This window comes from Oncorhynchus clarkii, chromosome 5 (genome assembly GCF_045791955.1).
Source record: "Oncorhynchus clarkii lewisi isolate Uvic-CL-2024 chromosome 5, UVic_Ocla_1.0, whole genome shotgun sequence".
NCBI lineage: Eukaryota > Metazoa > Chordata > Actinopteri > Salmoniformes > Salmonidae > Oncorhynchus > Oncorhynchus clarkii.
Genome location: NC_092151.1, coordinates 86,567,986 through 86,586,538, shown reverse-complemented (window position 1 = coordinate 86,586,538; position 18,553 = coordinate 86,567,986). Strand labels below are relative to the sequence as shown.

The 18,553-nt window shown below is 48.8% G+C and overlaps 1 protein-coding gene across 13 annotated transcripts in view; it reads left to right on the top strand.

Annotated features, from left to right (window-relative positions):
* The window catches only part of LOC139409498 (microtubule-associated serine/threonine-protein kinase 2-like), a 284,013-nt gene that overhangs the window by 248,180 nt on the left and 17,280 nt on the right, over window positions 1–18,553 (top strand). For all 13 annotated transcript variants that reach the window (XM_071154739.1, XM_071154747.1, XM_071154738.1 and 10 more), the window contains 10 exons: window positions 3,819–3,894; window positions 4,103–4,312; window positions 9,241–9,342; window positions 11,694–11,995; window positions 13,089–13,297; window positions 14,470–14,608; window positions 15,224–15,356; window positions 16,443–16,608; window positions 16,757–16,858; window positions 18,377–18,499. In XM_071154739.1, the coding sequence (XP_071010840.1) occupies window positions 3,819–3,894; window positions 4,103–4,312; window positions 9,241–9,342; window positions 11,694–11,995; window positions 13,089–13,297; window positions 14,470–14,608; window positions 15,224–15,356; window positions 16,443–16,608; window positions 16,757–16,858; window positions 18,377–18,499 (1,562 nt within the window). The remainder of the gene's footprint in view (window positions 1–3,818; window positions 3,895–4,102; window positions 4,313–9,240; window positions 9,343–11,693; window positions 11,996–13,088; window positions 13,298–14,469; window positions 14,609–15,223; window positions 15,357–16,442; window positions 16,609–16,756; window positions 16,859–18,376; window positions 18,500–18,553) is intronic.

Here is an 18,553-nt window from a genome sequence, read left to right as displayed (position 1 = left end):
TAGACTGGTTAATATGTTATAGACTGGTTAATATGTTATAGACTGGTTAATATGTTATAGACTGGTTAATATGTTGTAGACTGGTTAATATGTTATAGACTGGTTATAGACTGGTTAATATGTTATAGACTGGTTAATATGTTATAGACTGGTTATAGACTGGTTAATATGTTGTAGACTGGTTAATATGTTGTAGACTGGTTATAGACTGGTTAATATGTTATAGACTGGTTAATATGTTATAGACTGGTTAATATGTTATAGACTGGTTAATATGTTATAGACTGGTTATAGACTGGTTAATATGTTGTAGACTGGTTAATATGTTGTAGACTGGTTGTAGACTGGTTAATATGTTGTAGACTGGTTAATATGTTATAGACTGGTTAATATGTTGTAGACTGGTTAATATGTTGTAGACTGGTTATAGACTGGTTAATATGTTATAGACTGGTTAATATGTTGTAGACTGGTTATAGACTGGTTAATATGTTATAGACTGGTTAATATGTTGTAGACTGGTTATAGACTGGTTAATATGTTGTAGACTGGTTATAGACTGGTTAATATGTTGTAGACTGGTTAATAGGTTGTAGACTGGTTAATAGGTTGTAGACTGGTTAATATGTTGTAGACTGGTTATAGACTGTTAATATGTTATAGACTGGTTAATATGTTGTAGACTGGTTAATATGTTGTAGACTGGTTAATATGTTGTAGACTGGTTATAGACTGGTTAATATGTTATAGACTGGTTATAGACTGGTTAATAGGTTGTAGACTGGTTAATAGGTTGTAGACTGGTTAATAGGTTGTAGACTGGTTAATATGTTGTAGACTGGTTAATATGTTATAGACTGGTTAATAGGTTGTAGACTGGTTAATAGGTTGTAGACTGGTTAATATGTTATAGACTGGTTAATATGCTGTAGACTGGTTAATATGTTGTAGACTGGTTAATATGTTATAGACTGGTTAATATGTTGTAGACTGGTTAATATGTTATAGATTGGTTAATATGTTGTAGACTGGTTATAGACTGGTTAATATGTTATAGACTGGTTAATAGGTTGTAGACTGGTTAATATGTTATAGACTGGTTATAGACTGGTTAATATGTTATAGACTGGTTATAGACTGGTTAATATGTTGTAGACTGGTTAATAGGTTGTAGACTGGTTAATAGGACAAGCAAGCTGTCGATGGATGACTATAGGCATTACCTCACCCCCCTGGTCACATGACCAGAAGAGACACGGATGACTCACACATACGGTCACATCTGTGGCCCCTAGCATTCCCTAACCGCTTCCATTACACCACTTTACAACACAGCTGCTCAGATTAGAGTCTCTCTCTCACACACCGTGTCTGAGAAGGGAGTCGCCTCATTGCCTCAGACAGATCCTCAGCTTATTCTCTGTGGAGGTGGTTGGTATGAGAGACAGAAAGGTCAGGGTTGTTCCCACTGTCTTCATGTCTTCCTGCTAGCCAGAATTGGGAGAGGGGGCGAGGGAGAGAGGGATAGAGACTGGGGGGCTAGAGAGTGAGGGGGGAGACAGAGGGATAGGGAGTTTTTCCTAGCCACTGTGCTTCTACACCTGCATTGCTTGCTGTTTGGGGTTTTAGGCTGGGTTTCTGTACAGCACTTTGAGATATCAGCTGATGTACGAAGGGCTATATAAATACATTTGATTTGGATAGAGACAGAGAGCGTAATGTTGACTGTTCATTTTTATTGTTTATTATCTTGTGTTCCCCATGTCAATAAAGGCCTTGAATTGAATAGAGACAGAGGGAGTGAAAGAGAGGTGGAGTAGAGAGACACGTAGAAAGTGCTGATGCTACATACTGAAGGAGCCATCACTGCTACATCTTCCTCCCCAGAGAACTGCCTTTTCCAGACATAGATATTCACTACTATGAAGTCCAGACAGACAGACAGACATGGTCCTCAGACTGACTCTCAGACACGGTCAGGAACATAACAGCCAAATCCCCTGCCTGGTCTCAAAAGCCATCAGCTCTGGGACGTTGTGTGTGCCTGGGACCATGTGTGTGTGCAGCCCTACCATGTGTGTGCGCCGCCCTACCATGTGTGTGCGCCGCCCTACCATGTGTGTGCGCCGCCCTACCATGTGTGTGCGCCGCCCTACCATGTGTGTGCGCAGCCCTACCATGTGTGTGCGCCGCCCTACCGTGTGTGCGCCGCCCTACCATGTGTGTGCACAGCCCTACCATGAGTGTGTGCAGCCGTACCATGTGTGTGCCTCCATGTATCTATGTCCATGATGTCTGACCTAAGAGCTCAGTGACACCATAGCCCTGCTGTACTGGAGGTGTGGGACTGGCAGCTCCCATCTGTAATGTACTGTACTGCAGCTCAGGGACATATAGGGCTTATGGTTCCCCAGTGCAGGGGTTCCCAACCTTTTTCCCCCATTTTCACATTTGAAAAATGACACGCCTCTTAAGGTAGCTTATATTAAATAACCAGCAGTAGATTTAGTATCGTTTAAGGGACCTTAGAAGATGTTGTTTTGAAGGAGGTTTTGAACGTTTTGAAAGAAAATACATTTTAAACCTGATTTCCCCAAAATGTTATTCCGCTGCCAAATGGTTTATTATTATAATTTATATGAACTATCAATTTAATTATACATATTCTCTTTTACAGAAAGTGAATAGATCAGTTGATAGCGACAGAGTCACACATTGTAAAGATTACTTCCCAAGCAAAGTGGAATTGTTTTGACTCCTGGACTTTAGAAGGTCCTAGCTCAGCTTCCCATGTGCATTAGTAGGTCCTAGCTCAGCTTCCCATGTGCATTAGTAGATCCTAGCTCAGCTTCCCATGTGCATTAGTAGGTCCTAGCTCAGCTTCCCATGTGCATTAGTAGATCCTAGCTCAGCTTCCCATGTGCATTAGTAGGTCCTAGCTCAGCTTCCCATGTGCATTAGTAGGTCCTAGCTCAGCTTCCCATGTGCATTAGTAGATCCTAGCTCAGCTTCCCATGTGCATTAGTAGGTCCTAGCTCAGCTTCCCATGTGCATTAGTAGATCCTAGCTCAGCTTCCCATGTGCATTAGTAGGTCCTAGCTCAGCTTCCCATGTGCATTAGTAGATCCTAGCTCAGCTTCCCATGTGCATTAGTAGGTCCTAGCTCAGCTTCCCATGTGCATTAGTAGATCCTAGCTCAGCTTCCCATGTGCATTAGTAGGTCCTAGCTCAGCTTCCCATGTGCATTAGTAGGTCCTAGCTCAGCTTCCCATGTGCATTAGAAGATTCTAGCTCAGCTTCCCATGTGCATTAGTAGGTCCTAGCTCAGCTTCCCATGTGCATTAGAAGATTCTAGCTCAGCTTCCCATGTGCATTAGTAGGTCCTAGCTCAGCTTCCCATGTGCATTAGTAGGTCCTAGCTCAGCTTCCCATGTGCATTAGTAGATCCTAGCTCAGCTTCCCATGTGCATTAGTAGGTCCTAGCTCAGCTTCCCATGTGCATTAGTAGGTCCTAGCTCAGCTTCCCATGTGCATTAGTAGGTCCTAGCTCAGCTTCCCATGTGCATTAGTAGGTCCTAGCTCAGCTTCCCATGTGCATTAGAAGATCCTAGCTCAGCTTCCCATGTATTCCCACATATTCCATTTAGCAGATACTTTTATCCAAAGTGACTTAAAGTCATGCGTGCATACATTTTAGATATGTGTGGTCCCGGGAATCAAACCCACTACCATGGCGTTACGAGCACCATGCTCTACCAACTGAGCTACAGAGGACTGACCTCTTCTCCACTCATCTCTGTGTGTCTGTGTGCTTTCAGCCCTGGTCGCTCACCCATCTCTTTTGACCATGAAGTCGTCATGATGAACCATGTGTACAAGGAGCGCTTTCCCAAGGTACCAACCGACCAGGACAAACTCTTTTATTCATTTGTTTATTATGACTTATTTGACATCAATACATTCAGAAATGAAATACCTGTAATTAAAATACTAACCATTTTATGACAGTCCTTCAAATGGCTTTTCCATTGTAATAAAGCTTACTGTGAGCTGTGTGGTAGGGGCTGTATGTGTGACTCACCTCAACCCCCTCCTCCTGCAGGCCACGGCTCAAATGGAGGACCGTCTGGCTGACTTCCTGTCGTCCTCGGCCCCTGACAAGGTGATGCCCCTGGCCGACGGGGTCCTCAGCTTCATCCACCACCAGGTCATAGAGCTGTCCAGAGACTGCCTGGTTAAAAGCCGAGAGGGCTGCATCACGTCACGCTACTTTTACGAACTGCAGGAGAACCTGGAGAAACTACTGCAAGATGTAAGTAGACTGTGTTGTTTCTCTTTGGGGGCTTCTAGCGCTATTTTTTGACTTTCACCAACATCCATTAGAATAATCCATGAAGTGAAGATATCGTCCAACTCGTGTTAGATACCGGAGACAGAAATCATGTGAGTCATGTTTGTTCACGCGTCACATATAGTTTCAATAAGGTGCTCACTGATCATCATTAAGTCTGTCAGGAAGCCACTTTGACCCGTTTAGTCCATCAGAAACACATAAACACCCTCCCTCTCTCTCTCTCCATCCCTCCCTCTCTCTCTCTCTCATCCCTCCCTCTCTCTCTCTCTCCATCCCTCCCTCTCTCTCTCTCTCCATCCCTCCCTCTCTCTCTCTCCATCCCTCCCTCTCTCTCTCTCCATCTCTCCCTCTCTCTCTCCATCCCTCCCTCTCTCTCTCTCTCTCCATCCCTCCCTCTCTCTCTCTCTCTCTCCATCCCTCCCTCTCTCTCTCCATCCCTCCCTCTCTCTCTCTCCATCTCTCCCTCTCTCTCTCTTCATCCCTCTCTCTCTCTCCATCCCTCCATCTCTCCCTCTCTCTCTCCATCTCTCCCTCTCTCTCTCTGCATCCCTCCCTTTCTCTCTCTCTCCATCCCTCCCTCTCTCTCTCTCCATCCCTCCCTCTCTCTCTCTCCATCCCTCCCTTTCTCTCTCCATCTCTCCCTCTCTCTCTCTCCATCCCTCCCTCTCTCTCTCTCCATCCCTCCCTTTCTCTCTCCATCCCTCCCTCTCTCTCTCTCCATCCCTCCCTCTCTCTCTCTCCATCCCTCCCTCTCTTTCTCTCCATCCCTCCCTCTCTCTCTCTCTCTCCATCCCTCCCCCTCTCTCTCTCCATCCCTCCCTCTCTCTCTCTCCATCTCTCCCTCTCTCTCTCTCATCCCTCTCTCTCTCTCCATCCCTCCCTCTCCCTCTCTCCATCCCTCTCTCTCTCTCTCTCCATCCCTCCCTCTCTCTCTCTCCATCCATCCATCCCTCTCTCTCTCCATCCCTCCCTCTCTCTCCATCCCTCCCTCTCTCTCTCTCCATCCCTCCCTCTCTCTCTCTATCTCTCCCTCTCTCTCTCTCCATCCCTCCCTCTCTCTCTCCATCCCTCCCTCTCTCTCTCTCCATCCCTCCCTCTCTCTCTCCATCCCTCCCTCTCTCTCTCTCCATCTCTCCCTCTCTCTCTCTCCATCCCTCCATCTCTCTCTCCATCTCTCCCTCTCTCTCTCTCCATCCCTCCCTTTCTCTCTCTCTCTCCATCCCTCCCTCTCTCTCTCTCCATCCCTCCCTCTCTCTCTCTCCATCCCTCCCTCTCTCTCTCTCCATCCCTCCCTTTCTCTCTCTCCATCCCTCCCTTTCTCTCTCTCCATCCCTCCCTCTCTCTCTCCATCCCTCCCTCTCTTTCTCTCCATCCCTCCCTCTCTCTCCATCACTCCCTCTCTCTCTCCATCCCTCCCTCTCTCTCCATCTCTCCCCCTCTCTCTCCATCCCTCCCTCTCTCTCTCTCCATCCCTCCCTCTCTCTCTCTCCATCCCTCCCCCTCTCTCTCTCCATCCCTCCCTCTCTCTCTCTCCATCTCTCCCTCTCTCTCTCTCCATCCCTCTCTCTCTCTCCATCCCTCCCTCTCTCTCTCTCCATCCCTCCCTCTCTCTCTCTCTCTCCATCCCTCCCTCTCTCTCTCTCCATCCCTCCCTCTCTCTCTCCATCCCTCCCTCTCTCTCTCTCCATCCCTCCCTCTCTCTCTCTCCATCTCTCCCTCTCTCTCTCCATCTCTCCCTCTCTCTCCATCCCTCCCTTTCTCTCTCTCCATCCCTCCTTTTCTCTCTCTCCATCCCTCCCTTTCTCTCTCTCCATCCCTCCCTCTCTTTCTCTCCATCCCTCCCTCTCTCTCTCTCCATCACTCCCTCTCTCTCTCCATCCCTCCCTCTCTCTCCATCTCTCCCTCTCTCTCTCCATCCCTCCCTCTCTCTCTCCATCCCTCCCTCTCTCTCTCCATCCCTCCCTCTCTCTCTCTCATCCCTCCCTCTCTCTCTCTCCATCCCTCCCCCTCTCTCTCTCCATCCCTCCCTCTCTCCATCCCTCCCTCTCTCTCTCTCAATCCCTCCCTCTCTCTCTCCATCCCTCCCTCTCTCTCTCTCTATCCCTCCCTCTCTCTCTCTCTCCATCCCTCCCTCTGTCTTTCTGTTCATATGAGGCACAGCCCCCACCCACACCTGCCTCCAATATGTTAGTCACAAGATGGGTTGGTGAGGTCTGTGTTAGGGTTTCAGGGACATTCCATGGTGTGTGATGTCAGTGATATCTCCATTAGCTCTGTTACAGAGCTGGGGGGCTCGCAGTGGCCTCGTACTGCCCACCTATGTCGCAGGTGGGGTGTGTGTCTCCCTTTCCTCTCCCTGATTCTAATTTCACACCCCAGCAGTCAGCGAGGGTGACAGATGACTCTCCCAGACACCCAGGAGGAGGGGTGCACTGAGAGTGAGAGAGCGAGACGGGGGGGACGAAGGGAAGGATGAAGCCATAGAAGGAGGGGTCTGCAGGGAGTTTTCCAGTCTTGGATTGGCTGTTTAAACCATCCCGCGTTAGGGCTGATGCCTGTTGAAATGTGGTTAGTGTGTGAGAGCGCAGCAGACAGAGTATTAACCCCACGACAACCACACTCTGGCCACATCTGGAGAACGGAACAGAGAAAATGTTGTAGCAGAACAAGAGAGAACAGAGAGAACGTTGTAGCAGAACAAGAGAGAACAGAGAACGTTGTAGCAGAACAAGAGAGAACAGAGAGAAGGAGTGCGAGGATGACATCACCTCCAGGGCACTAATTGGGCGACAGGGTTGGGGAGCAGAGCGGAGCGCATCAGGTGGCGGCGATATAAACGTGCCGAGGTGAAAATGAGGCATTGAACAGGTACCCGGAGAGGAGGGTTTCCTGTTGTTTCATTCTCTGGACAATGTCTGGCGTGTCATGGCAGAGGAGGCTAGAGGAAGAGGAGGTGCTGCAACATGTTCTGGAACAGAGGAGGCTAGAGGAAGAGGAGGTGCTGCAACATGTTCTGGAACAGAGGAGCTGGAGGAGAGAGTGGAGCACACTCACATGGGATCACAACTCTTTTCCAGTTGAGTCTCGGGTCTTGGGGGGGGTGATGTTTGGATTGAGGTCAGGGTGCTGGTCTTTGCTGGATCATCGTGGTTTGTTACAGGTATATCTGTGAGGGACAGGTATGGGATTGTGAGAGTTTATGTTTATTAAGTAACCAACGCTGATACGTAAACTGTTTTGGCTTGGAAAGGAGCACATACCTGTGGAAGTATTGTGTCTGGTACACAACTTACTATGATGATTCAGTGTATGATATTTGACACCGTACATTAACGCTCTCTCTCTCAGTCAGTGAGTCTGTGTTGTCAGCCAGTGGTGGCCATCAGTGCTCTTCTTCATTGTCTGTCTGTTACCCCAGGGTAACCTCAGCTCAGCACTGTCCATCGGTGTCATAGGTAGTCCTGTGGCAGGCTGTCCAACGCTCACAGTTACAGCATCTTACAGGCAGTTTAGAAGACACTGTTCTCTCACACACACAAACACACACACAACCAATCTCACACACACACGTAGACTGTCTCTCACACACACGTAGACTGTCTCTCACACACACGTATACTGTCTCTCACACGCACAGACTCTCTCACACGCACTTAGACTGTTTCTCACACACACATCACACACAGTGTGGTTAATTAGCGGCTGTAAACATGAATGACAGTCCCACTGCTGCCCCATTATTCACCGATCACTCATCTATACTGGTAGGAGATCAGCCTCTCCCTCCATTCCTCCCTCCACCTCCAGCACTTTGCCGCTTTCATTACCTTCATCAATTATTCAGGGGGTGAAAGGAGCCCCTGGGGCCTCTGCTGCCTGCCTGTCTAGCTACCTGCCTAAAAAAAAAGTGGCCCCAAAAAGTAATTGGTAATGGTAATTGGGCCATGATTAGGCCTACTACAGGTTTAGATAGCTGGTCGGTAGACTAGCTTTACCAATCTAAAACATGTTAGCTGGCGTGGCTAATTGACTGACATAACAAGAGAGAAACTGTTAATGCACAACCACATGTAGAGATTGCACCTTGTGTATTCTACTATTCTACTGTAGCTCAACAGTAAGTTGAGACCCTGACTGGGGGGTGGGGGCCGCCAGTTGCCCATGCCTGGTGTAAACGATCAAATCAAACTTTATTTGTCACATGCGCCGAATACAACAAGTGTAAACCTTACCGTGAAATGCACTGTTGGTTAAATCCTTAACCACCGTACAGTTCAAGAAAGAGTTAAGAAAATATTGACCAAATAAACTAAAGTAAAAAATAATGCAAAGTAACACAATAAAATAACAATAACGAGGCTATATACAGGGGGTACCGGTACCGAGTCAGTGTGGAGGCTATATACAGGGGGTACCGGTACCGAGTCAGTGTGGAGGCTATATACAGGGGGTACCGGTACCGAGTCAGTGTGGAGGCTATATACAGGGGGTACCGGTACCGAGTCAGTGTGGAGGCTATATACAGGGGGTACCGGTACCGAGTCAGTGTGGAGGCTATATACAGGGGGTACCGGTACCGAGTCAGTGTGGAGGCTATATACAGGGGGTACCGGTACCGAGTCAGTGTGGAGGCTATATACAGGGGGTACCGGTACCGAGTCAGTGTGTGGGGGTACAGGCTAGTTGAGGTAACTTGTACATGGAGGCAGGGGTGAAGTGACTATGCATAGATAATAAACAGCGAGTAGCAGCAGTGTACAAAACAAATGATAGTTATTGGTCTACACACTATCTTCTCTATCTTCTACCCCCTCCAGGTAGTATTGATGGTTCATACCACCGGTGTGCTCGTCTTACTCTGCTGTCCTCTCTGGGTTCATGTCTAGGCTCACGAGCGCTCGGAGAGTGTGGAGGTTACCTTCGTCACCCAGCTGGTTAGGAAGCTGATGATCGTCATCGCTCGTCCTGCACGCCTGTTAGAATGTCTGGTAAGAGGAACATGACGGGGGATAATTAGAGATGTTTACCAACAATGTTTCCTTCAAATGAATGAAAATCTTCATCCTAAGTGCTGAGGAAGACAAATGATGAGTGTCTATCAGGGTTTACCGCTGTGAATAATGACTCATTTTCAAATCCTTTTCTTATTTTTTTCATTAATTGCTTCCGGTTTGCAAGCCAGTCATTTTCCTCTCATAGTTAATAAGCCACCTAGTCACTCAGCAAGGGAAATTAAAGAGATGTACTCCTTATTGTGTGGGATCTCAAGCATGACACTGCATTTACTGTCTTCAGAGACAGATGCAGCTCACATGAAACAGCCTACACATGTTTATGTTTCACCCATAAGGGCTTCCATCCATCCAGTCTCCCAGCTCCTTCTCTCCAACAGCCCCAGCACGCTGCTGCTCTCTGCCCAGCCGGGGAGAGGGGAGTGGGGCTAGAGACGGTGCTTCATCATCCCCCCTCCTCCTTCATGGCTAAGCAGCTGGAACCTTCCCTCCACCTCATCCCTCTCTCTGGAGATGGGAGGGAGGGAATGAGAGAGAGGGAGGAAGGGAATGAGAGAGAGGGAGGAAGGGAATGAGAGAGAGGGATGGAGGGAATGAGAGAGAGGGAGGAAGGGAATGAGAGAGAGGGAGGGAGGGAATGAGAGAGAGGGAGGGAGGGAATGAGAGAGAGGGAGGGAGGGAATGAGAGAGAGGGAGGGAGGGAATGAGAGAGAGGGAGGAAGGGAATGAAAGGGAGGTAGAGGGAGGGAGGGAGGGAATTAGAGAGGGAGGAAGGGAATGAGAGGGAGGGAGGGAATGAGAGAGAGGGAGGAAGGGAATGAGAGAGAGGAAGGAAGGGAATGAGAGAGATGGAGGGAGGGAATGAGAGAGAGGGAATGAGAGGGAGGTAAAGAATTAGAGGGAGGGAATGATAGAGGGAGGAAGAGAATGAGAGAGAGGGAGGGAGGGAATGAGAGAGAGGGAGGGAGGGAATGAGAGAGAGGGAGGGAGGGAATGAGAGAGAGGGAGGGAGGGAATGAGAGAGAGGGAGGGAGGGAATGAGAGAGAGGGAGGAAGGGAATGAGAGGGAGGTAGAGGGAGGGAATTAGAGAGGGAGGAAGGGAATGAGAGGGAGGAAGGGAATGAGAGGGAGGAAGGGAATGAGAGGGAGGGAGGAAGGGAATGAGAGAGAGGGAGGGAGGGAATGAGAGAGAGGGAGGAAGGGAATGAGAGGGAGGTAGAGAATTAGAGGGAGGGAATGAGAGAGGGAGGAAGAGAATGAGAGAGAGGGAGGGAGGGAATGAGAGAGGGGGAGGGAGGGAATGAGAGAGGGGGAGGGAGGGAATGAGAGAGAGGGAGGGAGGGAATGAGAGCGAGGGAGGAAGGGAATATGAGAGAGGGAGGAAGGGAATATGAGAGAGGGATGGGGGAATGAGAGGGAGGTCGAGGGAGGGATGGAATGAGAGAGAGGGAGGAAGGGAATGAGAGAGGGAGGAAGGGAATGAGAGGGAGGTAGAGAATTGGAGGGAGGGAATGAGGGAATAAGAGGGAGGTAGAGAATTAGAGGGAGGTAGAGGGAGGGAGGGAATGAGAGGCAGGGAGGGAGGCTGCCCCAGTGCTCACGTCTGTGTTTTTGACTAATCACATGCAGCCAATGATATGACAACACACAAGATGGGTTTTTACAAATGGATGCACACACAGCTTGAAGAGAGGTGGTGGGGTGGTAAGGGGGTAGACTGGGGTGAAGGAGGGTAGACTGGGGTGAAGGAGGGTAGACGGGGGTGAAGGAGGGTAGACGGGGGTGGAAGGAGGATAGACGGGGGTGGAAGGAGGGTAGACTGGGGTGGAAGGAGGGTAGACTGGGGTGGAAGGAGGGTAGACTGGGGTGGAAGGAGGGTAGACTGGGGCGGAAGGAGGGTAGACTGGGGTGGTGGAGGGGGCTAGACTGGGGTGGTAAGGGGGTAGACTGGGGTGGTAAGGGGGTAGACTGGGGTGGTGGAGGGTAGACGGGTGGAGGAGGGTAGACTGGGGTGGTAAGGGGGTAGACTGGGGTGGTGGGGGGTGGGCGGGTAGAGAGCCTCTATGTCTTTGTCAGAGGACAAGGAAACAAAGGATTGTTCACCTACTGTACAGTGTCCAATGTTGTGTATCATTTTGTAATCCATGACCTCTTTTTGATGTGTTCAGGTTTCCCCTCAGGTTGAGCCACTACAAACACACACATTCCAACCTCTAATGCATTGGCTGATTTTAACACACTCTTCTCTACCTCCCCCTTCCTTTTCTCTCCATCACCTACATTCTACCCACTCCTCCCCTTCACTCTACCCCCCCCTGGTCTGCAGGAGTTTGACCCAGAGGAGTTCTACCATCTTTTGGAGGCAGCAGAGGGCCATGCCAAGGAGGGCCAGGGCATCAAGTCAGACATCCCCCGCTACATCATCAGCCAGCTGGGTCTCACCAGAGATCCTCTGGAGGAGATGGCCCAGCTGAGCAACTACGACAGTGGGAACCCAGACACACCAGAGACAGACGACGCTGTGGATAGTCGAGGGGCCACTGTGCCTGTTGTAGCTCCCCCTAAAACCAAACCCCCACGGGAGGAGGACTTTGAGAACATCAAGCTCATCAGCAACGGGGCCTATGGGTAAGACATAGCGAGAGAGAGAGAGCAACAGACAGAGAGACAGACTTGTACCGTTATCAGACCGACTCCACGGGATCGGTGTGTGTCCCCCCCGCGGGACAGTTGAGCTAACGTAGGCTAATGTGATTAGCATGATGTTGTAAGTAACTACAACATTTCCCAAGACATAGACATATCTGATATGGGCAGAAAGCTTACATTCTTGTTAATCTAGCTGCACTGTCCAATTTACAGTAGCTATTAGAGTGAACTAATACCATGCTAATGTTTAAGGATAGTGCACAATTATGAGCTTGAATGTATTAATAAACCAATTAGGCACATTTTGGCAGTCTTGATACAACATTTTGAACAGATATGCATTGGTTCATTGGATCAGTCTAAAACTTTGCACATACACTGTTGCCATCTAGTGGCCAACATCTACATTGTGCCTGGGCTGGAATAATACATTATGGCCTTTCTCTTGCATTTCAAAGATGATGGTACAAAAGAACGCATGCTTTTTCTTTATCTTTTACCATATCTAATGTGTTATATTCTCCGACATTAATTTCACATTTCCACAAACTTCAAAGTGTTTCCTTTTAAATGGTATCAATAATATTCATATCCTGAGCTACTGGCAGTTAAATTTGGGTCCTGAGCTGTAGGCAGTTAGATTTGGGTCCTGAGCTACAGGCAGTTAGATTTGGGTCCTGAGCTACAGGCAGTTAGATTTGGGTCCTGAGCTACAGGCAGTTCGATTTTGGTCCTGAGCTACAGGCAGTTAGATTTGGCTCCTGAGCTACAGGCAGTTAGATTTGGGTCCTGAGCTACAGGCAGTTAGATTTGGGTCCTGAGCTACAGGCAGTTAGATTTTGGTCCTGAGCTACAGGCAGTTAGATTTGGGTCCTGAGCTACAGGCAGTTAGATTTGGGTCCCCATGAGACTGAAGCTTCCCCATGGTTTTGTTACCCTATGACAATGATGATAACGGCCACAAAATGTCTAACATTGTTGGCTGTCATTTGATTATTTCTCTCTCGCTCTCTCTCTCTCTCTACCCCCTCTCTCCCCCCGGCCTTCCCCTTCCATCGATCTCTCTCTGCAGTGCTGTGTTTCTGGTGCGCCACAAGGAGACCCGTCAGCGTTTTGCCATGAAGAAGATCAACAAGCAGAACCTGATCCTGAGGAACCAGATCCAACAGGCCTTCGTAGAGAGAGACATCCTGACCTTCGCTGAGAACCCCTTCGTGGTCTCAATGTTCTGCTCCTTCGAGACGCGACGACACCTCTGTATGGTCATGGAGTATGTGGAGGGTAAGGGCTGATCATACACACATACAGCTCATTTACACACACACACACACACACACACACACACACACACACAAGAACAACAGACACCTCTGTATGGTCATGGAGTATGTGGAGGGTAAGGGCTAATCATACACACATACAGCTCATTTACACACACACACACACACACACACACACAAGAACAACAGACACCTCTGTATGGTCATGGAGTATGTGGAGGGTAAGGGCTGATCATACACACATACAGCTCATTTACACACACACACACACACACACACACAAGAACAACAGACACCTCTGTATGGTCATGGAGTATATAGAAGGTGACTGCTATACACACGGTTCAGAAACTTCACGGGTAGCCAACCTGCTCCTGGAGAGCTACTGGTTGTGCAGGCTTTTGCTCCAAACCAGTTGTAACACACCTGATCCAGCTAATCAAGGTCCTGATGAGCAGTTAATTAGTAGAATCGGAAAGGGGCATCCTTCTTCATTTCTTACTGTATACGCACACTGACAGTTTCTTCCCACTCCATGTTTGTGGCTGGGGGTGTATACTGACTGTCTACCCTGACTAGGATGTGAATGGGGGTGTATACTGACTGTCTACCCTGACTAGGATGTGAATGGGGGTGTATACTGACTGTCTACCCTGACTAGGAAGTGAATGGGGGTGTATACTGACTGTCTCTACCCTGACTAGGAAGTGAATGGGGGTGCATACTGACTGTCTACCCTGACTAGGAAGTGAATGGGGGTGTATCCTGACTGTCTCTACCCTGACTAGGAAGTGAATGGGGGTGTATACTGACTGTCTCTACCCTGACTAGGAAGTGAATGGGGGTGTATCCTGACTGTCTCTACCCTGACTAGGAAGTGAATGGGGGTGTATCCTGACTGTCTCTACCCTGACTAGGAAGTGAATGGGGGTGTATCCTGACTGTCTCTACCCTGACTAGGAAGTGAATGGGGGTGTATACTGACTGTCTCTACCCTGACTAGGAAGTGAATGGGGGTGTATACTGACTGTCTCTACCCTGACTAGGAAGTGAATGGGGGTGTATACTGACTGTCTACCCTGACTAGGAAGTGAATGGGGGTGTATACTGACTGTCTCTACCCTGACTAGGAAGTGAATGGGGGTGTATCCTGACTGTCTCTACCCTGACTAGGTGGAGACTGTGCCACCCTGCTGAAGAACATCGGAGCGCTGCCCGTGGACATGGCACGCATGTACTTTGCTGAGACTGTACTGGCACTGGAGTACCTCCACAACTATGGCATCGTACACAGGGACCTGAAACCTGACAAGTAAGACACACACACTGTCCTCTAGTCTAGAAGCTTTAACTGTGGCCTCCCGAGTGGCGCAGCGGTCTGAGATACTGCATCGCTGTGCTTGAGGCGTCACTACAGACACGGGTATCATCCCGGGCTGTGTCACAGCCGGCCGCGACCGGGAGACCCATGAGGTGGCGCACAATTCGCTGGAAGGTTTGGCCGGCCGGGATGTCCTTGCTCCGTCGCACTCTAGCGACTCCTGTGGCGGGCCGGGCGCATGCACGCTGACATTGTCGCCAGTTGTTCGGTGTTTCCTCCGACACATTGGAGCGGCTGGCTTTTGGGTTAAACGAGCAGTGTGTCAAGAAGCAGTGCGGCTTGGCAGGGTAGTGTTTCAGAGGACGTATGGCTCTCGACCTTCGCCTCTCCCGAGTCCGTACACGTGTTGCAGCGATGGGACAACACTGTAACTACCAATTGGATATCGCGAAATTGGGGAGAAAAATAAAAACATTTATTAAGAAAGATTTACCTGTTAAACGATTTATCATTAATACTTCTCATGGGCTTTAATAATTCACAACCTATATGCTTTATTCACTATCTCATGATTCTAACATCATATCTCTCTCCCCCTTCCTGCAGTCTTCTGATCACGTCGATGGGCCACATCAAGCTGACAGACTTTGGGCTGTCTAAGATCGGTCTGATGAGCCTCACCACCAACCTGTATGAAGGACACATAGAGAAAGATACCAGGGAGTTCCTGGATAAACAGGTACAGAGAGAGAGACCTCTGGCCAGGGGCAGACTGGGACCAAAAATCGGACAAGGCATTTCTAACACACCGGCCAATTTCATTTCCTAGAGGCCCCCACACTGGGCCATTTCATTTCCTAGAGGCCCCCACACTGGGCCATTTCATTTCCTAGAGGCCCCCACACTGGACCATTTCATTTCCTAGAGGCCCCCACACTGGACCATTTTATTTCCTAGAGGCCCCCACACCGGTCCATTTCATTTCCTAGAGGCCCCCACACTGGGCCATTTTATTTTCTAGAGGCCCCCACACTGGGCCATTTTATTTTCTAGAGGCCCCCACATCGGTCCATTTTATTTCCTAGAGGCCCCCACACTGGGCCATTTTATTTAATAGAGGCCCCCACACTGGGCCATTTCATTTCCTAGAGGCCCCCACACTGGGCCATTTTATTTCCTAGAGGCCCCCACACCGGTCCATTTTATTTTCTAGAGGCCCCCACACCGGTCCATTTTATTTTCTAGAGGCCCCCACACTGGGCCATTTTATTTCCTAGAGGCCCCCACACTGGGCCATTTCATTTCCTAGAGGCCCCCACACTGGGCCATTTAATTTCCTAGAGGCCCCCACACTGGGCCATTTTATTTCCTAGAGGCCCCCACACTGGGCCATTTCATTTCCTAGAGGCCCCCACACTGGGCCATTTCATTTCCTAGAGGCCCCCACACTGGGCCATTTCATTTCCTAGAGGCCCCCACACTGGGCCATTTCATTTCCTAGAGGCCCCCACACCGGTCCATTTTATTTTCTAGAGGCCCCCACACTGGGCCCTTTTATTTTCTTTGAGGACCACATTATTTGACAGATAACAGATTAAAAAATATATAATAATTACACAGGCCCACTAGGCTCAAAATGTACCAGCCCATCTAGCATTGTCACTGATCACGCTTCCCTTATCTATAACAGTGTCTATGACAGAAGTGTATGTCAACAGGTATGAGACAAAAGGACTAAGGGAATGCAACATTGTACTGTATGTGACAGTTGCCGTGTATTTCTCCCTGCCTATACTTGACCTTTCCCCTCTGTGTGTACGACCAGGTGTGTGGTACACCAGAGTACATCGCCCCAGAGGTGATCCTCAGACAGGGCTATGGGAAGCCAGTAGACTGGTGGGCCATGGGGGTCATCCTCTACGAGTTCCTGGTGGGCTGTGCCCCTTTCTTTGGAGACACACCTGAGGAGCTCTTTGGTCAGGTCATCAGTGGTGAGTGTCACAGAGAACAGAAGCACACAGGAGTCTGCATTTTTAACAGACAAAAAAAAAGGTCAGGGAGAAGTATTGCTTTGTTTTGAAAACGTCTCTGGAGAAATCTGTCTGACCACAACGTCTGCTCTCCGTCCTCTATTTGTAGATGAGATCATATGGCCAGAGGAGGAGGAGGCTCTTCCTAACGATGCCCAGGACCTCATCTCTAAACTCCTCAGACAGAACCCTCTGGAGAGGCTGGGCACAGGTGATGGATTAGAAACATGTTATTTGACAAGCATAACTCATAGAAACAAGTACACTACCTGCACGTCTCACATTACACAGTGTCAAATTGTCATTTAGTCTTTATCAGTCTGTCTGTGTTGTAGGCAGTGGTCTCCTTGTCATTACATCAGTCTCTGTGTTGTAGGCAGTGGTCTCCTTGTCATTACTTCAGTCTCTGTGTTGTAGGCAGTGGTCTCCTTGTCATTACTTCAGTCTCTGTGTTGTAGGCAGTGGTCTCCTTGTCATTACTTCAGTCTCTGTGTTGTAGGCAGTGGTCTCCTTGTCATTACTTCAGTCTCTGTGTTGTAGGCAGTGGTCTCCTTGTCATTACTTCAGTCTCTGTGTTGTAGGCAGTGGTCTCCTTGTCATTACTTCAGTCTCTGTGTTGTAGGCAGTGGTCTCCTTGTCATTACTTCAGTCTCTGTGTTGTAGGCAGTGGTCTCCTTGTCATTACTTCAGCCTCTGTGTTGTAAGCAGTGGTCTCCTTGTCATTACATCAGTCTCTGTGTTGTAGGCAGTGGTCTCCTTGTCATTACTTCAGTCTCTGTGTTGTAGGCAGTGGTCTCCTTGTCATTACTTCAGTCTCTGTGTTGTAGGCAGTGGTCTCCTTGTCATTACTTCAGTCTCTGTGTTGTAGGCAGTGGTCTCCTTGTCATTACATCAGTCTCTGTGTTGTAGGCAGTGGTCTCCTTGTCATTACATCAGTCTCTGTGTTGTAGGCAGTGGTCTCCTTGTCATTACTTCAGTCTCTGTGTTGTAGGCAGTGGTCTCCTTGTCATTACTTCAGTCTCTGTGTTGTAGGCAGTGGTCTCCTTGTCATTTCTTCAGCCTCTGTGTTGTAGGCAGTGGTCTCCTTGTCATTACTTCAGCCTCTGTGTTGTAGGCAGTGGTATCCTTGTCATTACTTCAGTCTCTGTGTTGTAGGCAGTGGTCTCCTTGTCATTACTTCAGCCTCTGTGTTGTAGGCAGTGGTCTCCTTGTCATTACATCAGTCTCTGTGTTGTAGGCAGTGGTCTCCTTGTCATTACTTCAGTCTCTGTGTTGTAGGCAGTGGTCTCCTTGTCATTACATCAGTCTCTGTGTTGTAGGCAGTGGTCTCCTTGTCATTACTTCAGTCTCTGTGTTGTAGGCAGTGGTCTCCTTGTCATTACTTCAGTCTATGTGTTGTAGGCAGTGGTCTCCTTGTCATTACTTCAGTCTATGTGTTGTAGGCAGTGGTCTCCTTGTCATTACTTCAGTCTCTGTGTTGTAGGCAGTGGTCTCCTTGTCATTACTTCAGTCTCTGTGTTGTAGGCAGTGGTCTCCTTGTCATTACATCAGTCTCTGTGTTGTAGGCAGTGGTCTCCTTGTCATTACTTCAGTCTCTGTGTTGTAGGCAGTGGTCTCCTTGTCATTACTTCAGTCTCTGTGTTGTAGGCAGTGGTCTCCTTGTCATTACTTCAGTCTCTGTGTTGTAGGCAGTGGTCTCCATGTCATTACATCAGTCTCTGTGTTGTAGGCAGTGCATTTGAGGTGAAGCAGCATCGGTTCTTCTATAATCTGGACTGGAACACTCTGCTGAGACAGAAGGCAGAGTTCATCCCTCAGCTAGAGTCAGAGGACGACACCAGCTACTTTGACAGTAAGTCTCACCTACTGTCCATTATATAAATGTACCTAGAGCAACACCCTGAGT